At 33.3% G+C, this 18,621-nt stretch overlaps 1 protein-coding gene across 4 annotated transcripts; it reads right to left on the reverse strand.

The window, feature by feature from the left end:
• Positions 1 to 1,015: 1,015 nt before the first annotated feature.
• Positions 1,016 to 16,848, reverse strand: LOC111712697 (probable aspartyl aminopeptidase). 4 transcript variants are annotated; one of them, XM_023487405.1, is made up of 16 exons: positions 16,794 to 16,848; positions 15,504 to 15,541; positions 14,663 to 14,726; positions 13,116 to 13,234; positions 12,698 to 12,823; positions 12,162 to 12,239; positions 11,694 to 11,797; positions 11,065 to 11,212; positions 10,508 to 10,638; positions 10,353 to 10,405; positions 8,057 to 8,161; positions 6,018 to 6,105; positions 3,331 to 3,424; positions 2,882 to 2,983; positions 1,859 to 1,946; positions 1,016 to 1,275 (listed from the first exon to the last, which is right to left on the reverse strand). In XM_023487405.1, the coding sequence occupies exons 3-16, from the start codon at positions 14,718 to 14,720 to the stop codon at positions 1,145 to 1,147; spliced, it is 1,425 nt and encodes a 474-aa protein (XP_023343173.1). In that variant the 5' UTR covers positions 14,721 to 14,726; positions 15,504 to 15,541; positions 16,794 to 16,848; the 3' UTR covers positions 1,016 to 1,144. The 4 variants fall into 4 exon arrangements, with proteins under 4 accessions (XP_023343173.1, XP_023343182.1, XP_023343164.1 ...); XM_023487414.1 differs by lacking the exons at positions 14,663 to 14,726; positions 15,504 to 15,541; positions 16,794 to 16,848 and adding an exon at positions 13,984 to 14,073; XM_023487396.1 differs by lacking the exons at positions 14,663 to 14,726; positions 15,504 to 15,541; positions 16,794 to 16,848 and adding an exon at positions 13,946 to 14,034 and having other exon boundaries at positions 13,116 to 13,482.
• Between the last annotated feature and the right edge of the window lie 1,773 nt (positions 16,849 to 18,621).

Below are 18,621 nucleotides of genomic sequence, written 5' to 3' on the forward strand. Positions count from 1 at the left end.
TTTTCCGTCATAGCAGCATTAAACAGACATTCTCGTGGTGGTTGGAACAACTTCAGCATACTCTGAGAGGTATACAGATTCGGCATTTTCGGCTTTTCTTCAAGTTGAGAGTGAACCTTCTCCTTCAAAGGTTGAAGTAAAAGTGAGCATTTTCTCGGATTTTCCCAGATTTCTCCCCGATTTTTCCCGCATTTCTTAAAAAATGTGTACTATGGACCAAATACGTTTATCGTTAAATCTGTTATATGAGTTATATAGCTCTTTTAACAGTATTTTTAGAAATTATTTTTTAAGGGAATGCATTAAATAATCAAAGCATTTATCGTTAACCAACTTTTCTACTTTTATTTGTCCATTTACGACGACAATTATACAATATTCGTTAGATAAATAAACATATCATGATGTACACAACTGACCTGTCTATTAATTAATTAATAGACAGGTCAGTTGTGTACATCTGAGCTAAGCTTCACCTCTTCGTTTTATTACTCTATGTTCCCACTGTACACTGTAAGTGCACAATGGGACATTCATGCTCTTTTTTGCATTTTGAATCTGATAAGTTTAAATCAGTTTATTTATTCAATGTATACATCAATAGAAATTAATAGATTGGATTAGAACTAATGTGAGTGAAACAGTTAAATCACAGTTGATGACCAATTCTACATAACTCTTAAAAAAATTAATCTCAATTTATCAATCAAAACAATTTTAAGAGTTGGGTAATATTTCCAAATTTGATAAATTTTACTTATTGAACATGAAAAAATAAAAATCAAGATTAAAAGTATTCTCATGAATGAAAGAAATCTTACATTTTCAGAAAACTCTGGAGCTACAGGGTGTCCCACATCAAATTAGACCACGTCAATGGATCTTAATTACGATTTGGGGGACAAATCAGAAAATTTAAGAAGAATGAATCATTTTGAAAAATTTAATAGGGCTAATAGAAATTTTTTCTCGCAGAAAATGCTAGATTTTTGGAGTATATTATATGTGTATTTTGGCGTTAAAGATTGGAGAAAGTCTGATATGATAGGGGACGCTTTGTATTAAGTTTAGCCATCGTTTGGAATTTTTTTTTCGAATATAAGAACTTCCATTGGATAGAATACTATCTGCTCACTGCTCAGGGTTAGTTAAATGAGCAGGATTTATCCAGTTCTCCGAATCCAGAGTAAAATGTAGAGAAGAGCCTAATATTGGTCTCGATATCATCACATCCAATAGTTTCACGGATCGAGTGCATGGAGAGGCTGGCGATACCTATACAGAATATTTTGACTAATATAGAGTTACACCAAAATATAGAGTTACACCAAAATATAGAGTTACACCAAATATAGAGTTACACCCAAATATAGAGTTACACCAAATATAGAGTTACACCAAAATATAGAGTTACACCAAATATAGAATTACACCAAAATATTGAGTTACACCAAATATAGAGTTACACCAAAATATAGAGTTACACCGAAATATAGAGATACATGAAAGTGACTTTAAATGATTTGATTTGATGTAAATGATTGGCAGTTTCAATTATCTTAAAGTCTTTTTCTAGAAAAACTGCAATCATATCAAACTTTGAAAAAAGTATTTCGATTGTAAAATAACAAAATCTACGATTGCTTATTATCAGAATAACATTATCCATATTAAAAAGCTATAGCAGGCCAAACGACTGAATCAAATGGGCTGACTTTTTTTGAAGGAACCCTTGAGTATACCAGAAGTAACAATGGCTAACTTTTTTTACTTCAAAATAAGATTTTTTTAATATTCCACGGGCAACGTCTACCGGTAATCGTTTATCATAAAAAATAGAGAAAGGGGGGATATTTACCGAGGTCCACAGTCCTAATCCCAGTCTTGGCTGATACAATCGGACCAATAGTGCTACCACAGGGACAGTCGTTCCTCACAACAAACTCCTTAAATAGATACAAGAATTTTATTTAAAATTTATGTGCTTTTGTACTGCAGCCATGGCAAAGTGAATAAATACTAAAGTGGACCAAACTCATAGTTGGATGACGACATTTTATGTCCCAAGTATTTAGAAATATGTATATATATATATAATTTTCATGAAATTATTTCCAAACCAAATAAAACCTTATGGCCCAACCTGTCGTCGTTTCCTTAGTCTGTTCCACTTTAGTATTTATTCACTTTGAGCCATGGAACATCCATGAATGCAGCAAACATTGTTACTAGTATTTAGAAATTTAACTTATTAAAAGAAATGGCGTTGTGTACAATACATTGCACAACTACTATTTAAACTCATAACTTGAGAATTACAATTTTAAGAATTCCACAGTAAGTATAATGATTGTATACCATATAATTATAAAAGAAAAAGTAAAAAAAAACGCTTTAGATAATTAATAAAATTGCACCAAAATTCGCGTAAAATGTTTTATTTTAACCAATTTTATGCAGAAAGTATCAAAATACTAATTTAGAAAGGGAAGGTGAGAAGAAATGAAATTAATAAGGAAGTGAGAACTACTGTACTGTGAATCTCGGAATCAAGAATTGATCTCCGTCTTCCACAGAGATCTACGGATTAAATTCATACTCTGCAGAGATATGTTTAATTAGGAACCAGGCATTGATCCTTTAAATTTAAAAGTACCTAAACTGGATCCCGAGATCAATGCCGCTTAAAGGAACTGTAAGCGTAAGTTCAAGTGACTTGCCGTAAAAAGATGGCATTACCTAATTTACAACGGTACCCTTAAAATTTAACACTTTTCGAATCAGGAAAACGCCAATATCTTCCCAATTATTGATCACAAAGGTTCAAAGGGTACCGTTGTGAATCTGGCATCGCCATCTTTGAATGGGGGGTTCCTCTAACCTGAACAGGAACTACAGCACGACGAGCCAGCTCACGGAGAAGGAATCCAGTCTCGGAGTTGGTAGCATACCTCTGGTTACTGTTAGTCTTTATCACAGTTCCCTGCACACAAAATTTTAGACAAAAACGTCGCAAAAATTGCAAAATTGTCAATTTGTTTACCCTCGTTGTTAGTGGTAATATTACGAACCATTATCATTATGGAAAATAAAAGAATGCCAAGCTTCTAAGTAACCTAGAAGGCGAAGGGGGTCTAAAAAAGTGTAAAGACATAGAGTGGGGGACATCCTTTATCCCCAAACCCTTTCATCCACAAGCCTCAGAATCAAAGTTTTTAAATACATTCAAGGAGAAGAGATTTAAAATGAATTAAAAATGCGGTAAACTGTCAAAACTGGGGTTCCAGTCTAGTACTACAATAAAGCTGCACAAAAAAACTTTAAAATTACCTGATTCAGTTTCGGCTGATGTTTTTTTTCATGTTTCTCTGAATAGTTAGGATGGATAGCATGCGCTACATCTGCAGATATCATGAAGGAGTTCCTAAAAAGGATAGTTAGGATGGATAGCATGCGCTACAACTGCAGGTATCATGAAGGAATTCCTAAATAGGATAGTTAGGATGGATAGCATGCGCTACATCTGCAGATATCATGAAGGAATTCCTAAACAGGATAGTTAGGATGGAAAGCATTCGCTACATCTGCAGATATCATGAAGGAATTCCTGAATAGAAAAGTTAGGATGGATAGCATGCGCTACATCTGCAGGTATCATGAAGGAATTCCTGAATAGGATAGTTAGGATGGATAGCATGCGCTACATCTGCAGATATCATGAAGGAATTCCTAAATAGGATAATTAGGATGAATAGCATGCGCTACATCTGCAGATATCATGAAGGAATTCCTAAACAGGATAGTTAGGAGGGAAAGCATGCGCTACAACTGCAGGTATCATGAAGCAATTCCTAAATAGGATAGTTAGGATGGATAGCATGCGCTACATCTCCAGATGTCATGAAGGAATTCCTAAACAGGATAGTTAGGATGGAAAGCATTCGCTACATCTGCAGATATCATGAAGGAATTCCTGAATAGAAAAGTCAGGATGGATAGCATGCGCTACATCTGCAGGTATCATGAAGGAATTCCTGAATAGGATAGTTAGGATGGATAGCATGGGCTACATCTGCAGCTATCATGAAGGAATTAATAAATAGGATAGTCAGGATGGATAGTTAGGATGGATGAAATGCGCTACATCTGCAGATATTATGAAGGAATTCCTAAACAGGATAGTTAGGATGGATAGCATGCGCTACATCTGCAGATATCATGAAGGAATTCCAAAATAGGATGGTCAGAATGAATAGCATGCGCTACATCTGCATATATCATGAAGGAATTCCTAAATACGATAGTTAGAAAGTGAAGGAATTCCTAAATAGGATAGTTTGGATGGATTGCATGAGCTACATTTGGAGTTATCATGAAGGAATTCCTAAATAGGATAGTCAGATGGATAGTTGTGAAGGATAACATGCCTATATCTGGAGGTATCATGAAGGAATTCCTTAACAGGATAGTTAGGAAGGATAGCATGCGCTACATCTGGAGGTATCATGAAGGAATTCCTAAAAAGAATAGTTATAATGGATAGCATGCGCTACATCTGCAGATATCATGAATGAATTCCTAAATAGGATAGAAAGGATGTATAGCATGCGGCACTGTATCTGGAGGTATCATGAAAGAATTCCTAAATAGGATAGTTAGGATGTATAGCAATGTGCTACTTCTGCAGATATCATGAAGGAATTCCTAAATAGGATAGTTAGGATTGATAGCATGCCCTACATCTGGAGGTATCATGAAGGAATTCCTTAATAGGATAGTCAGGATGGATATTTAGGATGGATAGAATGCGGTACATCTGCAGATATTATGAAGGAATTCCTAAACAGGTTAGTTAGGATGGATATTATGCCTTACCCCTGGAGGTATCATGAAGGAAATCCTAAATAGGATAGTTAGGATGGATAGCATGCGCTACATCTGCAGATATCATGAAGGAATTCCTAAATAGGATGGTCAGAATAAATAGCATGCGCTACATCAGCATATATCATGAAGGAATTCCTAAAAATGATAGTTAGGAAGTGAAGGAATTCCTAAATAGGATAGTTTGGATGGATTGCATGCGCTACATTTGGAGGTATCTTGAAGGAATTCCTAAATAGGATAGTCAGGATGGATAGTTGGGAAGGATAGCATGCGCTATATCTGGAGGTATCATGAAGGAATTCCTTAACAGGATAGTTAGGATGGATAGCATGCGCTACATCTGGAGGTATCATGAAGGAATTCCTGAAAAGGATAGTTATAATGGATACCATGCGCTACATCTGCAAATATCATGAAGGAATTCCTAAATAGGATAGTTAGGATGTATAACATGCGGCACTATATCTGGAGGTATCATGAAGGAATTCCTAAATAGGATAGTTAGGATGTATAGCAATGTGCTACATCTGCAGATATCATGAAGGAATTCCCAAATAGGATAGTTACGATGGATAGCATGCCCTACATCTAGGGTTGTTAATCGTTTTTGTAAACGATCGTTAAACGATCTTTTTTTGTTTCGTTTTCTAAAACGATCGTTTCGTTTTCAGAAATAAACGATCGTTTTTAAAAACGACCCACTCGTTTTGAACTTTTAGAAAACGAATAGCGATCGTTTTTGAAAAAGATCGTTTTGAAAAACGATCTTTTTAAAAACGAGAGTTTTGAAAAACAATCGTTTTAAAAACGACCATTTTTAAAAAACGAACTGAAAAATGAAAACGTTAACATCCCTACCTACATCTGGAGGAATAATGAAGGAATTCCTAAATTGGATTGGTAGGATGGATAGCATGCGCTACATCTGCAGATATCATGAAGGATTTCCTAAATAGGATAGTTAGGATGGATAGCATGCGCTACATCTGCAGATATCATGAAGGAATTCCTGGATAGGATAGCAATACATCTGCAGATATTATATGACTAAAATACGACTTCCGTCTTATGAAGATATGTTAGGAATAATTGTAAAAACTTCATATCTCCCCCAATAAATAAGTTTACACCTGATTGTAATTTTCAGAGTTTCATCTGATGAATCAAAGCATCCCAGCACACGTGATAAACCATCAGACATGACAGGGCTACCAGCACCTTATTTAAGGGACTGTAAACGTAATTAATCCACGTTTTAACCGACTATTTTCATATTGGGTTCTTAAAAGAGTGAATCGCGGATTTATGCTACAGAAACATGGAGGAGTTCGTCAGAACTAAAATCTTAATGAAAAAGACTTAATGATACCGTTGTAAATAGACCATTTAGAGGCTCCCTGAAAATATCTTACTGCAGAAATCTATAAAGTCTCACATTGAAACGAGATTGTGATAATTTTTGCTCAGCAAAAACCTTTTTTCAAAAGCAGGCAAGTAACTTTTTAAATTAAATGGAAGGTCACTTGTAATTACTTGACAGTTTCTATATTTAAAGGAGGGTTACTCCCAAGGTTGTACAGTGATGTTGGATTCCAATGTACTAGACATGTCGTCTTTTTTGCAATGGACAAACCAAATCTAAGCGGAGAAAATCTTTCCATCCTCTCGCCAGCAACTTTGTCATTTCGTCCTGCACCAATAATCAGTTACGTCATATGTGGATTTCGAGTGTCCATTTCTATGAAGACGACATTTCTAGTGGATTGGAGCGCATCCAGAGGATCTAACGAGGGGAGGAAGGCCAGCCACAACAATTTCTTGTCCGAGCCACCTCGAAAACCTCGTTCTTTGCTTCTTATGTGTCTTTAAGTTTCTAAATCTTGAAGATAAAGCTATCTTTTAAAATCTGGCCAAGTTAGGGCATAAAATATGGATAGACTAAATATTGCAATGATTACATCATGTTGAAATCTTCAAAGCCTCTGAGGCTGGCTAAACCATCCTAATTCCTTCGAGTACAGCAATTTGGATGATTCATCCAAATTGTCAGGAATAGTCCCTTTAAAACTATAAACTTTAGAATAGTACGAGCATGGCACGAAGCTGGTACGAGAGCATGCGCGCAAAAGGAATCGAGAGCTCGCGAAGGAGCGGCAGACAAACGGGGCGCGGTACCAAGTCTTCATCGGGGCCTGTAAGGCCTTTAAGCCTTCACTTCCATTCGATCCGGCATTGCAATAACCAAATTGAATTTCAACTTAAATTTTATTTTCAGATAATATGCAATGGGAGATCATTTATACTTGCGCTTCCATCTGTAAAATCAATAAGTATTCTACTTATAAATTTTATACAAGCTATGAGAATGATGTCAAACTTTATTTAGGTGAAACTTAAATCTCTTCTGCCTCCGTAATGGCTAACCTTCGTGATACAAAATAAATAGCAAAATATTTGCCATACCTCTGCCTATAATTTTCCCCATGGAACCACCCGGAAAAATTCTATGGTGTCCGCTAAAATTAACAAAAAAGATCAAAGTTCTTTAAACTTGGAATTATTTGCGGCATTCTATACCTAGATAATCTGAAAATGCCCGTAAGAAAGGTGAATATTTTTCAGGAAATTGTACTCAAAAACTTAAATTCTATTGAAAGTATTTCTTTCTATTTACAAAAATTTAATATTTCTTTAATGATCTAAATAACCTTACTATACAAACATAGTTACTCCAAATTATGTGGCTAATGGATATTTTGATATCCTCTTCATAAATAATTTAAACTTCTTCTGCTTCTTTATTTGTTGGTAATAATTATAGAACAGATGATGGGGGGAGTTTAACTGGAAAACAAATAAGATATTTTAAGTAAGGATAAGTAAAGTACAGTTTGTATACTGATACTGTATACTAATACTTACATGAGTGTCATCTACTATGAGAAGAAATCAAAGTATGTTTACATCAGCGTCCATAGTTAGCTTTAGCCTTACTGAAGTTATACTCAAGGGCCGACAGGCATATACACTCTAATTTGCGTTAAGGTGTGCGCGTAACAATTGGAAAACTATTGAAAATGTAATTTATTCTATTCATTGAAAAAAGGGAATAGATCAAATTCCTAATTTCAAAACGCTGGACACTGGAGATACAGCTACGAAGTCGTACCTTGAGCTGAATCTGAACCTATCTCCTCATGATCAAAGCAAGCAAGCATTGATACTCCAGTATCATTAGATAGATCTTTACTGTGCTCCAGCAGTGCAGATAATCCTTAATATAGCACAAGATCAATTATATAATCAAATCCTTCAAGTAGCACAATATCAATTATACAATGAAATCCTTCAAGTAGCACAACATTTCAATTATATAATCAAATCCTTCAAGTAGCACAACATCAATTATATAATCAAATCCTTCAAGTAGCACAATATCAATTATACAATCAAATCCTTCAAGTAGAACAATATCAATTACATAATCAAATCCTTCAAGTAGCACAACATCAATTATATAATCAAATCCTTCAAGTAGCACAATATCAATTATAGAATCAAATCCTTCAAGTAGCACAACATCAATTATACAATAAAATCCTTAAAGTAACACATGATCAATTATATTATCAAATTCTTCAATTAACACAATATCAATTATATAATCAAATCCTTCAAGTAGCACAATATCAATTATACAATCAAATCCTTCAAGTAGCACAACATCAATTATATAATCAAATCCTTCAAGTAGAACAACATCAATTATATAATCAAATCCTTCAAGTAGCACAATATCAGTTATACAATCAAATCCTTCAAGTAACACAAGATCAGTTATACAATCAAATCCTTCAAGTAGCACAATATCAATTATACAATCAAAGCCTTCAAGTAGCACAACATCAATTACATAATCAAATCCTTCAAATAGCACAATATCAATTATACAATCAAATCCTTCAAGTAGAACAACATCAATTATATAATCAAATCCTTCAAGTAGCACAGTATCAATTACATAATCAAATCCTTCAAGTAGCACAGTATCAATTATATAATCAAATCCTTCAAGTAGCACAAATCAATTATAAATCAAATCCTTCAAGTAGCACAACATCAATTATATAATCAAATCCTTCAAGTAGCACAGTATCAATTACATAATCAAATCCTTCAAGTAACATAAGATCAATTAATTAAACAAATCCTTCAAGTAGCACAATATCAATTATATAATCAAATCCTTCAAGTAGCACGATATCAATTATACAATCAAATCTTTCAAGTAGCACGATATCAATTATACAATCAAATCCTTCAAGTAGCACAGTATCAATTATACAATCAAATCCTTCAAGTAGCACAACATCAATTATACAATTAAATCCTTCAAGTAGCACAATATCAATTATACAATCAAATCCTTCAAGTAGCACAACATCAATTACATAATCAAATCCTTCAGGTAGAACAACATCAATTAATTAAACAAATCCTTCAAGTAGCACAACATCAATTAATTAAACAAATCCTTCAAGTAGCACAATATCAATTATATAATCAAATCTTTCAAGTAGCACAACATCAATTATACAATCAAATCCTTCAAGTAGCACAACATTTCAATTATATAATCAAATCCTTCAAGTAGCACAATATCAATTATACAATCAAATCCTTCAAGTAGCACAATATCAATTATATAATCAAATCTTTCAAGTAGCACAACATCAATTATACAATCAAATTCTTCAATTAACACAATATCAATTATACAATCAAATCCTTCAAGTAGCACAATATCAATTATACAATCAAATCCTTCAAGTAGCACAACATCAATTATACAATCAAATTCTTCAATTAACACAATATCAATTATATAATCAAATCCTTCAAGTAGCACAATATCAATTATATAATCAAATCCTTCAAGTAACACAACATCAATTATAAAATCAAATCCTTCAAGTAGCACAATATCAATTATATAATCAAATCCTTCAAGTAGCTCAACATAAATTATACAATCAAATCCTTTAAGTAGCACAGTATCAATTATACAATCAAATCCTGCAAGTAACACGATATCAATTATACAATCAAATCCTTCAAGTAGCACCACATCAATTATATAATCAAACCCTTCAAGCAGCATAACATCCTTCACAAAAACATGAACAATGACCAAAATATTTATTAAAAAAAGACCAATTACAAATTAAAAGCTTAATAATCAGTAATTAGTATCTTTGCACTTTTGGTCCTAGTGTTTTATACCTCAAGTTTACTAATTACATTATTTGGATGAGTATAATAAAAAAATTTAAAAATCTTTGAATTTTAACTCACTCTAATGTGCCCTTAAATTTTTACTCGCTTGTAACAATTGTGCTTTGATTGTAGGTTAATCAGTGATAAATAATCACTATATTTAAAATCCTAAAATGAACATAAAATACCTGTGAAACAATGAACCTGGTTGTCTAGCCTAGGGCTGGATAAAAACTCATTCCTGCAGCATACAAAATACATGATAATAATATCATGATAAATTATTTTTATGATATTAATATAAAAATGAGAATAATAAGAAAAGTGAGTTAAATATACGCACTTAGGTCCCCAAGTTGCTCCTGGTTGAGTATCAGTAAGAGTGAGCTCCATGTCTTTAATCTGATCTACTTGAACTCCTAGTTCTCCAGCTAGTAGTTCCAGTAGGACGGAGCTATGCTGACCCTCATCCTTCTATATATTTTACAATTAACAATATTAGTTAATCTGGTCTTTCTGGTGAAGAGTTGACTCCAACATGGCTAGGGTTGGTTAAAGATGGTTCTCCTTGTTTATATACCTGGTCAAGAGTAGACTCTACCATGGCTAGGATTGGTTGGAGATAGTTCTCCTTAATAATATACCTGGTTAAGTGTTGACTCCACCATGACTAGGATTGGTTGAAGATGGTTCTCCTTGATAATATACTTGGCTAAGTGTTGACTCCATCATGGCTAGGATTGGTTGAAGATGGTTCTCTTTGATGATATACTTGGTTAAGTGTTGACTCCACAAAAGCTAGGATTGGTTGAAGATGGTTCTCTTTGATGATATACCTGGTTAAGTGTTGACTCCACCATGGCAAGGATTGGTTGAAGATGGTTCTCTTTGATGATATACCTGGTTAAGTGTTGACTCCACCATGGCTAGGATTGGTTGGAGATGGTTCTCTTTGTTAACGGTAAAGGAAGATCTCTCTTCACTAGACTGGAGATGAATACAGAGGTTGGGTACACGAAGTAGTGGACGCTTCAGATTTACCAGCTCTCTATACTCATTTTTTCGTTATAAATGAAACATTTAAAAAAGGATGGATACATGTATAGATGAATAAATGATAGGATGAATAACTAAATAAATGACTACAAGAGAGGAGTAATACATGAATAAATGAAAAATAAAAATAAATAGATTAATAAATGAATAAATGTCAGAATGAATAAATGAATACATGAGAAGATAAATAAATGAATACATGAGAGGATGAATAAATGAATAAATGAGAGGATGAATAAATGAATAAATGAGAAAATGCATATATGAATAAATGAAAACATGAGAGAATAAATAAATTAATAAATGAGATGATGAATAAATTAATAAATGAGAGGATGAATAAATGAATACATGAGAGGATGATAGAATGAATAAATAAGATGATGAATAAAAAAATGAATAAAATGAAAAAATAAATAAATGAAAGAATGAATAGATAATCAAAATTAAAATAAAAAATATGAATCTGATTCCTAGTGAAAGCTCCCTCCTTCTCTATGATGACACACCCAGCTAGAGTCAGATCCCGGTCAAACCAGGTATGCCATAATCCACCACCGTAACATTCAACACCAACCTTAAAAATAAACAAACTTTTACATTTTTGGAGGAGAGAGGAGGGGGTTGTCACCGTTCCAAATAATAGATTATAAAAGGTAGCATAAATCTTAATCCTCTTTCAAAAATCATCTTACTCAAAGAATGTTGTTCAGAAGGAGATAACATAGCATAAGAAATTGACACTTTTTTTGCACTTCTGCAGCTGACGTAACCAGAGATAGAATTTTGTGAAAAGTGGGTCTAACTGTGTATGAATAATTGAACTACTTCTGTGCACTCACTCGGTAACTTAACAATCAAGAAGTGTTTCCGTACATAGTTCCACTACCAGTACCCACCTATCCAGGAATGTCAGCTGCAAAAAAAAACTTATAAATGACCTGTAAATATCCGTTTGAAGTCCTGTTTGAGACAGGTTTAACCTTGAGTACAGGAGAATCAGTGTGAGCTCCAATAACCTGAAGATATTAACTTAAAGGGAGTGTTCACTATACATTAAATCAAATCATTGACGTTGAAGGGACTGTCTTAGTTATTTTTGGTCACAAGAGGGGCATGCCTGATTCACAATGGTACCCTTGACACCTTTATCTAATTAATATTGATTAACGATATTGTCGTTTTTATCGCTTTAAAAGGTATTAATTCTGATTATAAATAATTTCTACATTGATGTCTGTACTACCAATACCCAAGTAATTTTAGTAGAGAAACCACAATTGAAAATAACAGTTTAAAAAAATATTTGATATGATCTAATTTATACTTTATTGGACAAACTTTCATGGGCAGGTCTGTAAATCGACCGTTGCCATCTTTAATTCGAGAATCACTTGAAATAACAATACCTTTAATGAGCCGTAATAATAAGGATTAATATTATAAATATATTATATAAAAATAAGGATCAAATTACCTTGAATTCATTTCCTGGGACATACTTGTCCCCAACTGCAAATGCGACGAGGGTAGATCTATTTCTGTGATAGAAATATTTCCCTCCCACCTGTACTTGTCCCTTCCAGACATCTCTTTCATTTAACTACGCAATATCACAATTTTTAAAAATCCTTCAATCTATTGAGAACGCTTAACAAGTTAAATTGGCGGACAAAGTTAAAATAACAGACAAAAGTTGGTAGACTAAAATGACTAACCTTTCCATGGCTGCTTGAAATAAAATGTCTGACTAAGGATAAAATTACTAATTATAAGTTAAAGGACTGCTTAAATTCAAAACAATGGCTAAAATGAGTTAAAATGGCGGACTTAAGTTAAGATGGTTGACAAAAGATAAAATGGCCGACTAAAACCATTTAAATTATCATTCGTACCTGTTTGAAGCCAGCAGTTTCAAGAACGGATTCAGCCTTGGCCACCACGTGGAACGGAGTAGGGGAAGCGTCAACAAAACTTAGCAAATCTTTAGCAGCGGCCATATTGAATCTGGTCTCTGAAAATGTTCGAACTCCTGTAGGCAGAAATGCGGGAAAACGTGGAACTTGAAATACTAGCGGCTTACAAAATAACCGAAGTCCAATTTTCACATTGATTATCATTTTAAAAATATAAATTCTCTGCAAATATGCGAATATAAATAAGAAAACGAGACATGAGGATGAACTACCAAAAAAATACAGCTACTTCGTTATTTGGTTACTTAGTAATTCCAGGTAAAATTTAAGTATTCAGAGCTGAAAACTTTAAAATGGGATATCCTTAATCACGATCCTTAATCTTAGTTTCCAATGTACAAACTTTTGATTTTCTTCTTAATCCTCTCTTTTGGATACCCACTGCATAAAAGTTAGGTCAACAATTAAAGATACGATGCTATATCGATTGTACTAATATCTGATTAAACATTAGTTCACAAGCTGGCACAAAAATGAATTTAATCATGGTAATATGAACTTATAAAAAACATATTTTATCATATTTGAGGACAGAAGTTATTTTGAACAAATTAGTCCTAATAGACATTAATCCAAAACTTTCGTTCAATCCATCATTAGTTCAATTAACATGACACCACAAATGCGGGAAAATTAAAAACCGGTTTTATAGTTAAAAAGCGCATTTCTAATCTCTAGAAATTAATTAGAACTAAATTAGTCTTGAGAACAGCAGAAAGAAAGGATCAAGCATTGATCTTAATATCCACCATTCTAAAGTTTTCAGCTCAGGTCTAAGTTCACGTACTCCAGGTTAGGTAGGTAAGCACTCCAATTCAGGTTTAGTTGCTTCAAGTTTACTCCAAGTGAAGCACTCCCAGGTTAATCTGTTCCAGAAGCCAGGAGTGGTAAATGTTTAACTTTTTGTCCCTAAACGTAAGAAAGAACGTCGTTTACACTTATTTCTAATCTGGAGCATAAAGAGTTATTCCACTCTCTCAGGGGGAAGAGTTACATGCTCAATTAACAAAAATACATTTTGGTCCTTAATCAGATAAACAATGAGGAACATATCGTATTCATCTGTCATGAAATCTATCCAATATCCTTATTGTCTGCTGCAAAAAATTCGCAATTCACTCTAACCGAAAACAACCGCAATTGAATATAATCCATTTTAAGCCAAAAATAATGATATCTCTTTCATTTTTATTCGGATATAGATTTAAAGTCTACTTCTGTGAGTCAGGCATACAATTCTTTAATTGTGTAATCTTAAAAATTAGATTTACAGTTTCGTAGAAATTAATAAATTAATTTGAGGCCGAATTTAAAGAATTTGCGCCGCTGTTTAAATTTAAGCCGCGGCTTAAGTATGGCTGGTTTCACTTGAAATTGTATCAAAATTTAAGCCGGCGCTCAATTTAAACCGGGTTTTGGTGGATTTAAGACGCGACTTAAATTCTTTAAATTCGGCCTTTGAATACCTCGGTTTAACTGTCTTCCATTCACCCAGACAGAAAAGTCGAAATGAATCATCTCCATACTTTCCTGAAAACACAACAACTGATCAAAGACTATATTTTGCTTGAAATTCTCATTACATCTGTATGTGGGCAAAATATATTATTTAAAGTGACTGTGGCGTAATTGTAAGCGATTTGCTAAGAGTGACATCTAATTCAAAAAAGTATACCCTCTTAGTCCATGAAGTTCTCTATAAGAAAAATTATAATTGAAAATAATTCATATTTATCTAGAAAAAATTAAAAATATCATCCTTTCTTGGACAAAATTAAATAATACCCTTGTGAATTGGAGATGCCAATCTAAATTAAGGGTCTCTTGAAATTACGTCTTTAATCCCTTCAAACATGAAGAAAGCATGCACAAAAACGACAAAAACAGATAATTCTATTAAGTTTCATGGTTGCAATTAACAGACAATTAACAGAAAACAATTAACAATAGACAATTAATAGAAGACAATTAACAGAAGACACTGAACGATATACAATTAACAGTTGACAATAAGATTAAGCAGTAGACAATTAACAGTAGACACTTAACAGTAGACAGTTACCAGTAAACTAAAAGCAGTAGACAATTAACAGTAGACAATTAGCAGTAGACAATTAGCAGTAGAGTGTTATCAGTAGACAATTAGCAGTCGACAATACACAAAAGACAATTAACAGTTGACAATGAAAAGTGAACAATTAACATTATACTATTAGCATTAGCCAATTAACATAAAGAGAATACATTTAACAGGACAGTTTAAAGTAGACAGTTAGCAGTAGACAATTAAATAAATCCAAAAAATACCTATTCCATACAACTCTTGAGGATACAGCCAATCGTTACTAAAAATTGACAAAATTAATTATTTTTATATTTTCAAAATTATTTTTTTCCTGTTGCGTCGTGGTTACATTGACCCCCTCACGCAGAGGGCTACTGTGCACACAGGGGTATTAGGGGGGGGGGGGGGGGGGGGGGGAAAAAATATTGAGTTTACACCATAAACCTCTTATTCGAGTCAAATAAGGCTCGGTCGCTTGAGTAATTTTTTTAGACAAGTCTCTGAGCCATTGTAATGCTGTGTTGAAGTGTTGAAATCCGAAGGAAAACTGGCAATTTCCGTGAAAACTCTTAAAATGGGTATTTTAACATGAATCAGAGACCAAACTAAGAATATATAGAGAGAACTGGACAATGACAAGACGTTTTGTGTAGAAGAATGATTGAGTCAATAAAACCCACCATATCTTCTTGATGTAAAGCTTCAGGTAGTTGAGGTTTGTGATCTCCTTCACATCCAACCTCTGCTTGATGTAAAGCTTCAGTGAGTTGAGGTTTGTGATCTACTTCTCATCCAACCTCTGCTTGATGTAAAGCTTCAGGGAGTTGAGGTTTGTGATCTCCTTCTCATCCAACCTCTGCTTGATGTAAAGCTTCAGGGAGTTGAGGTTTGTGATCTCCTTCTCATTCAACCTCTGCTTGATGCATTTAGATTGTCCAAATGTTTTCTTTTGGCACATTAGGATTGGGACAAGGTTTTATGTAGAAAATCTCCAGGCGTTTTGCACCTATCATCACCAAAGGAGAAGAACAAGTATAAAGAAGACTATCAAAACAAAGTTGATTTTGATGAAACTTGAACCAAAGTAGTAAATATATACATCCTTATACCAATAAACTGTTTTAGTCATCGTGGTTCAGCTTTTATAAGAATATATTTAGAAGTCCTGAACATTTTTTACTCACCCTTTAGGATTGATACAATGTTTATAATTGAAAAGATTATCAGAATATATTCTCAACATGAAACACAAGACAAATGCATTTTAAGACGAGTAATTTGACAAAAACCAGTCACCCCCCCTGACCCCCTAAAATACCCCCTCTGACTCTTTATTTATAGAGTGACTTGTCCGATTTACGACGGTACCTTTACAATGTTAAACAATAAAAAGAATTTAGTAAAAATTTGAAAATAAAAAGGGATTATAATCGGATTATTTTTTCTATCACATCCTAATTTGATATTATTTAATTATTTTATCAACAACTAAAGCCAAGAAAAACATAAATTAATTTTTGTTTTTTATTTACCTAAAAAACTCCTGAGAAAACCTCTGAAGAGTTTTTCCTCGTATATTGTTAAGTCCAAGAGGTTTCAGAAACTCTGACAAATCATCAATCGAACTCTCTGAAGAAATACAATTTTTTCCCCAAAAAATTCTAATAAAAAACATATTCTGATCATAGCAAAGAAAAGTCACATTCCACATATTTCATAATTCCCAGCTTAGAATAGGACTCCATATACATTATACAAAACAATAAAAAAGTAATAATTTTGATTTTTTACATTTTTGGATTTAAATTAGTACTAAGCACTAAAAAATCTAAACAATTAAGACGGCTCAGAGGAACAATAGACATAAATTTAAGTGACTCTCCATTAAAAAAGAGTGGCATTTAGGATTCGCAACAGTACCATAGAACCATGCTACCATAGTAACAAACAATAAGCACGATATCGTCCTTTCTCTCTTAAATCGTGTTAAATATTAAATTACTATTAAATATTTAATTGTGTGTTACGCCAGCACACGCAGCGTAGTTAAGGTCTGTGAAATATCCCTGTTCTCTGGGGAGGACCTATTCTCCCCTGTAACGTATAGATAAGTGTTTTCCAGAAGAAGATTGAAATAAAGAACCTGTTTTTTGCCGACAACTTTTTGCATACTGCGCAGGCGCAACGAATTTGTGTCCTTTATTTACAGTTTTGCAGTATATTTGTCGGATTTAGATTTAGTTGTATTATAGAATGTTTTGTGATTATTTTCGTGCTGAAATCAGCGGACAACTATGGTAAATATGATTCTAAATATTTAAATATTCTTTTGTGTTTTTTGTGTTGCACATATATGATAAATATGGGCTTGTTCGCAGTTTTTAATGCCTGATGATTATGATATCTTTGTTCAATGAAAATGATTTGTATTACGCTCGTCAATGCTTTTTCTGTGATCCTAAAAGGTTTTATTTTTTTTATCAAACTGAAGTGCCGTTCCTCAATAAAACTTGAAGCCCTTTCCTGTGTTTTTATTCATTGTAAATATAAGACCGACACTATATAATTGGGGGGGTCACGTGAAAGTACGTTTACAGTCCCTTTAATTCCTGTGTTTATTAGACCACTCTGTTCTAACCTGCAACTGTTTGCGGATCAGGGAAAGTACAAAAAAACTTGTTCAAAAGAGGAAGCGCAACCTAGGAGTAAATATATTCAAGTTAGATTAAATGAATATGGAGAAGTACAGAGGTTTTCCTGAAAAAATCATCCCCCTTTTCGAAAACCAATTTTCCACGGAAGACAGATATGTTTTATATAAAGAAGACATTTCGAAAAATGCTTCAACTCAGAATTGATTCTGGAAAAGTTGGCAGCTTAAGTATTAAAAAGGATTAATAATCTTGCATCTTGATGTCCAATTTTTATCTTTTAATTTAATTTTTAATCTTCAAAGTTCTTAATTCTTAAAAATATTCACCATTGGAAAAGAAGTTAAACTGGGTATGGTTGGTTGGTTGGACCACTTGATTAGTGCACTCTAGAGAAGTGATCCAACTATCCTCACATAGTGCCAGTACTTGTCACAAATTCATTACGTACCAGCTTAGATATATCATTAAGTGTTCTGGACCTGTAATAACGTCACGGCTAGAATTTATCAATGGTATTCGCCGTACCATGTGTAGTTGCTTAAAATGATACTGTCAATTCACGAGTATTTATAAATCAAAGGTCTTCTTTCAAATATTTATTCTGTGAAACAAAAATAATTCAGTCTTTTTAAAAAAACTTTTTCTTATTTCAAAATGAAATGTGTGGTTTAAACTGCGTGGGAAACTAAAATAGATGGAGTTTCAA

This window comes from Eurytemora carolleeae, unplaced genomic scaffold (assembly GCF_000591075.1).
Source record: "Eurytemora carolleeae unplaced genomic scaffold, Eaff_2.0 scaffold49, whole genome shotgun sequence".
Classification (NCBI taxonomy): domain Eukaryota; kingdom Metazoa; phylum Arthropoda; class Copepoda; order Calanoida; family Temoridae; genus Eurytemora; species Eurytemora carolleeae.

What these genes read in the sequence shown, in the direction of transcription:
- LOC111712697 (XM_023487396.1), bottom strand. Translation starts at nt 13,340, where the DNA reads ATGATAATCAATGTGAAAATTGGACTTCGGTTATTTTGTAAGCCGCTA. An exon ending in AAGGAGGGAGCTTTCACTAG is followed by an intron (nt 11,213 to 11,693) that starts GAATCAGATTCA and finishes AAATGAGTATAG; the next exon opens with AGAGCTGGTAAATCTGAAGC. An exon ending in GGAGCAACTTGGGGACCTAA is followed by an intron (nt 10,406 to 10,507) that starts GTGCGTATATTT and finishes TGTATGCTGCAG; the next exon opens with GAATGAGTTTTTATCCAGCC.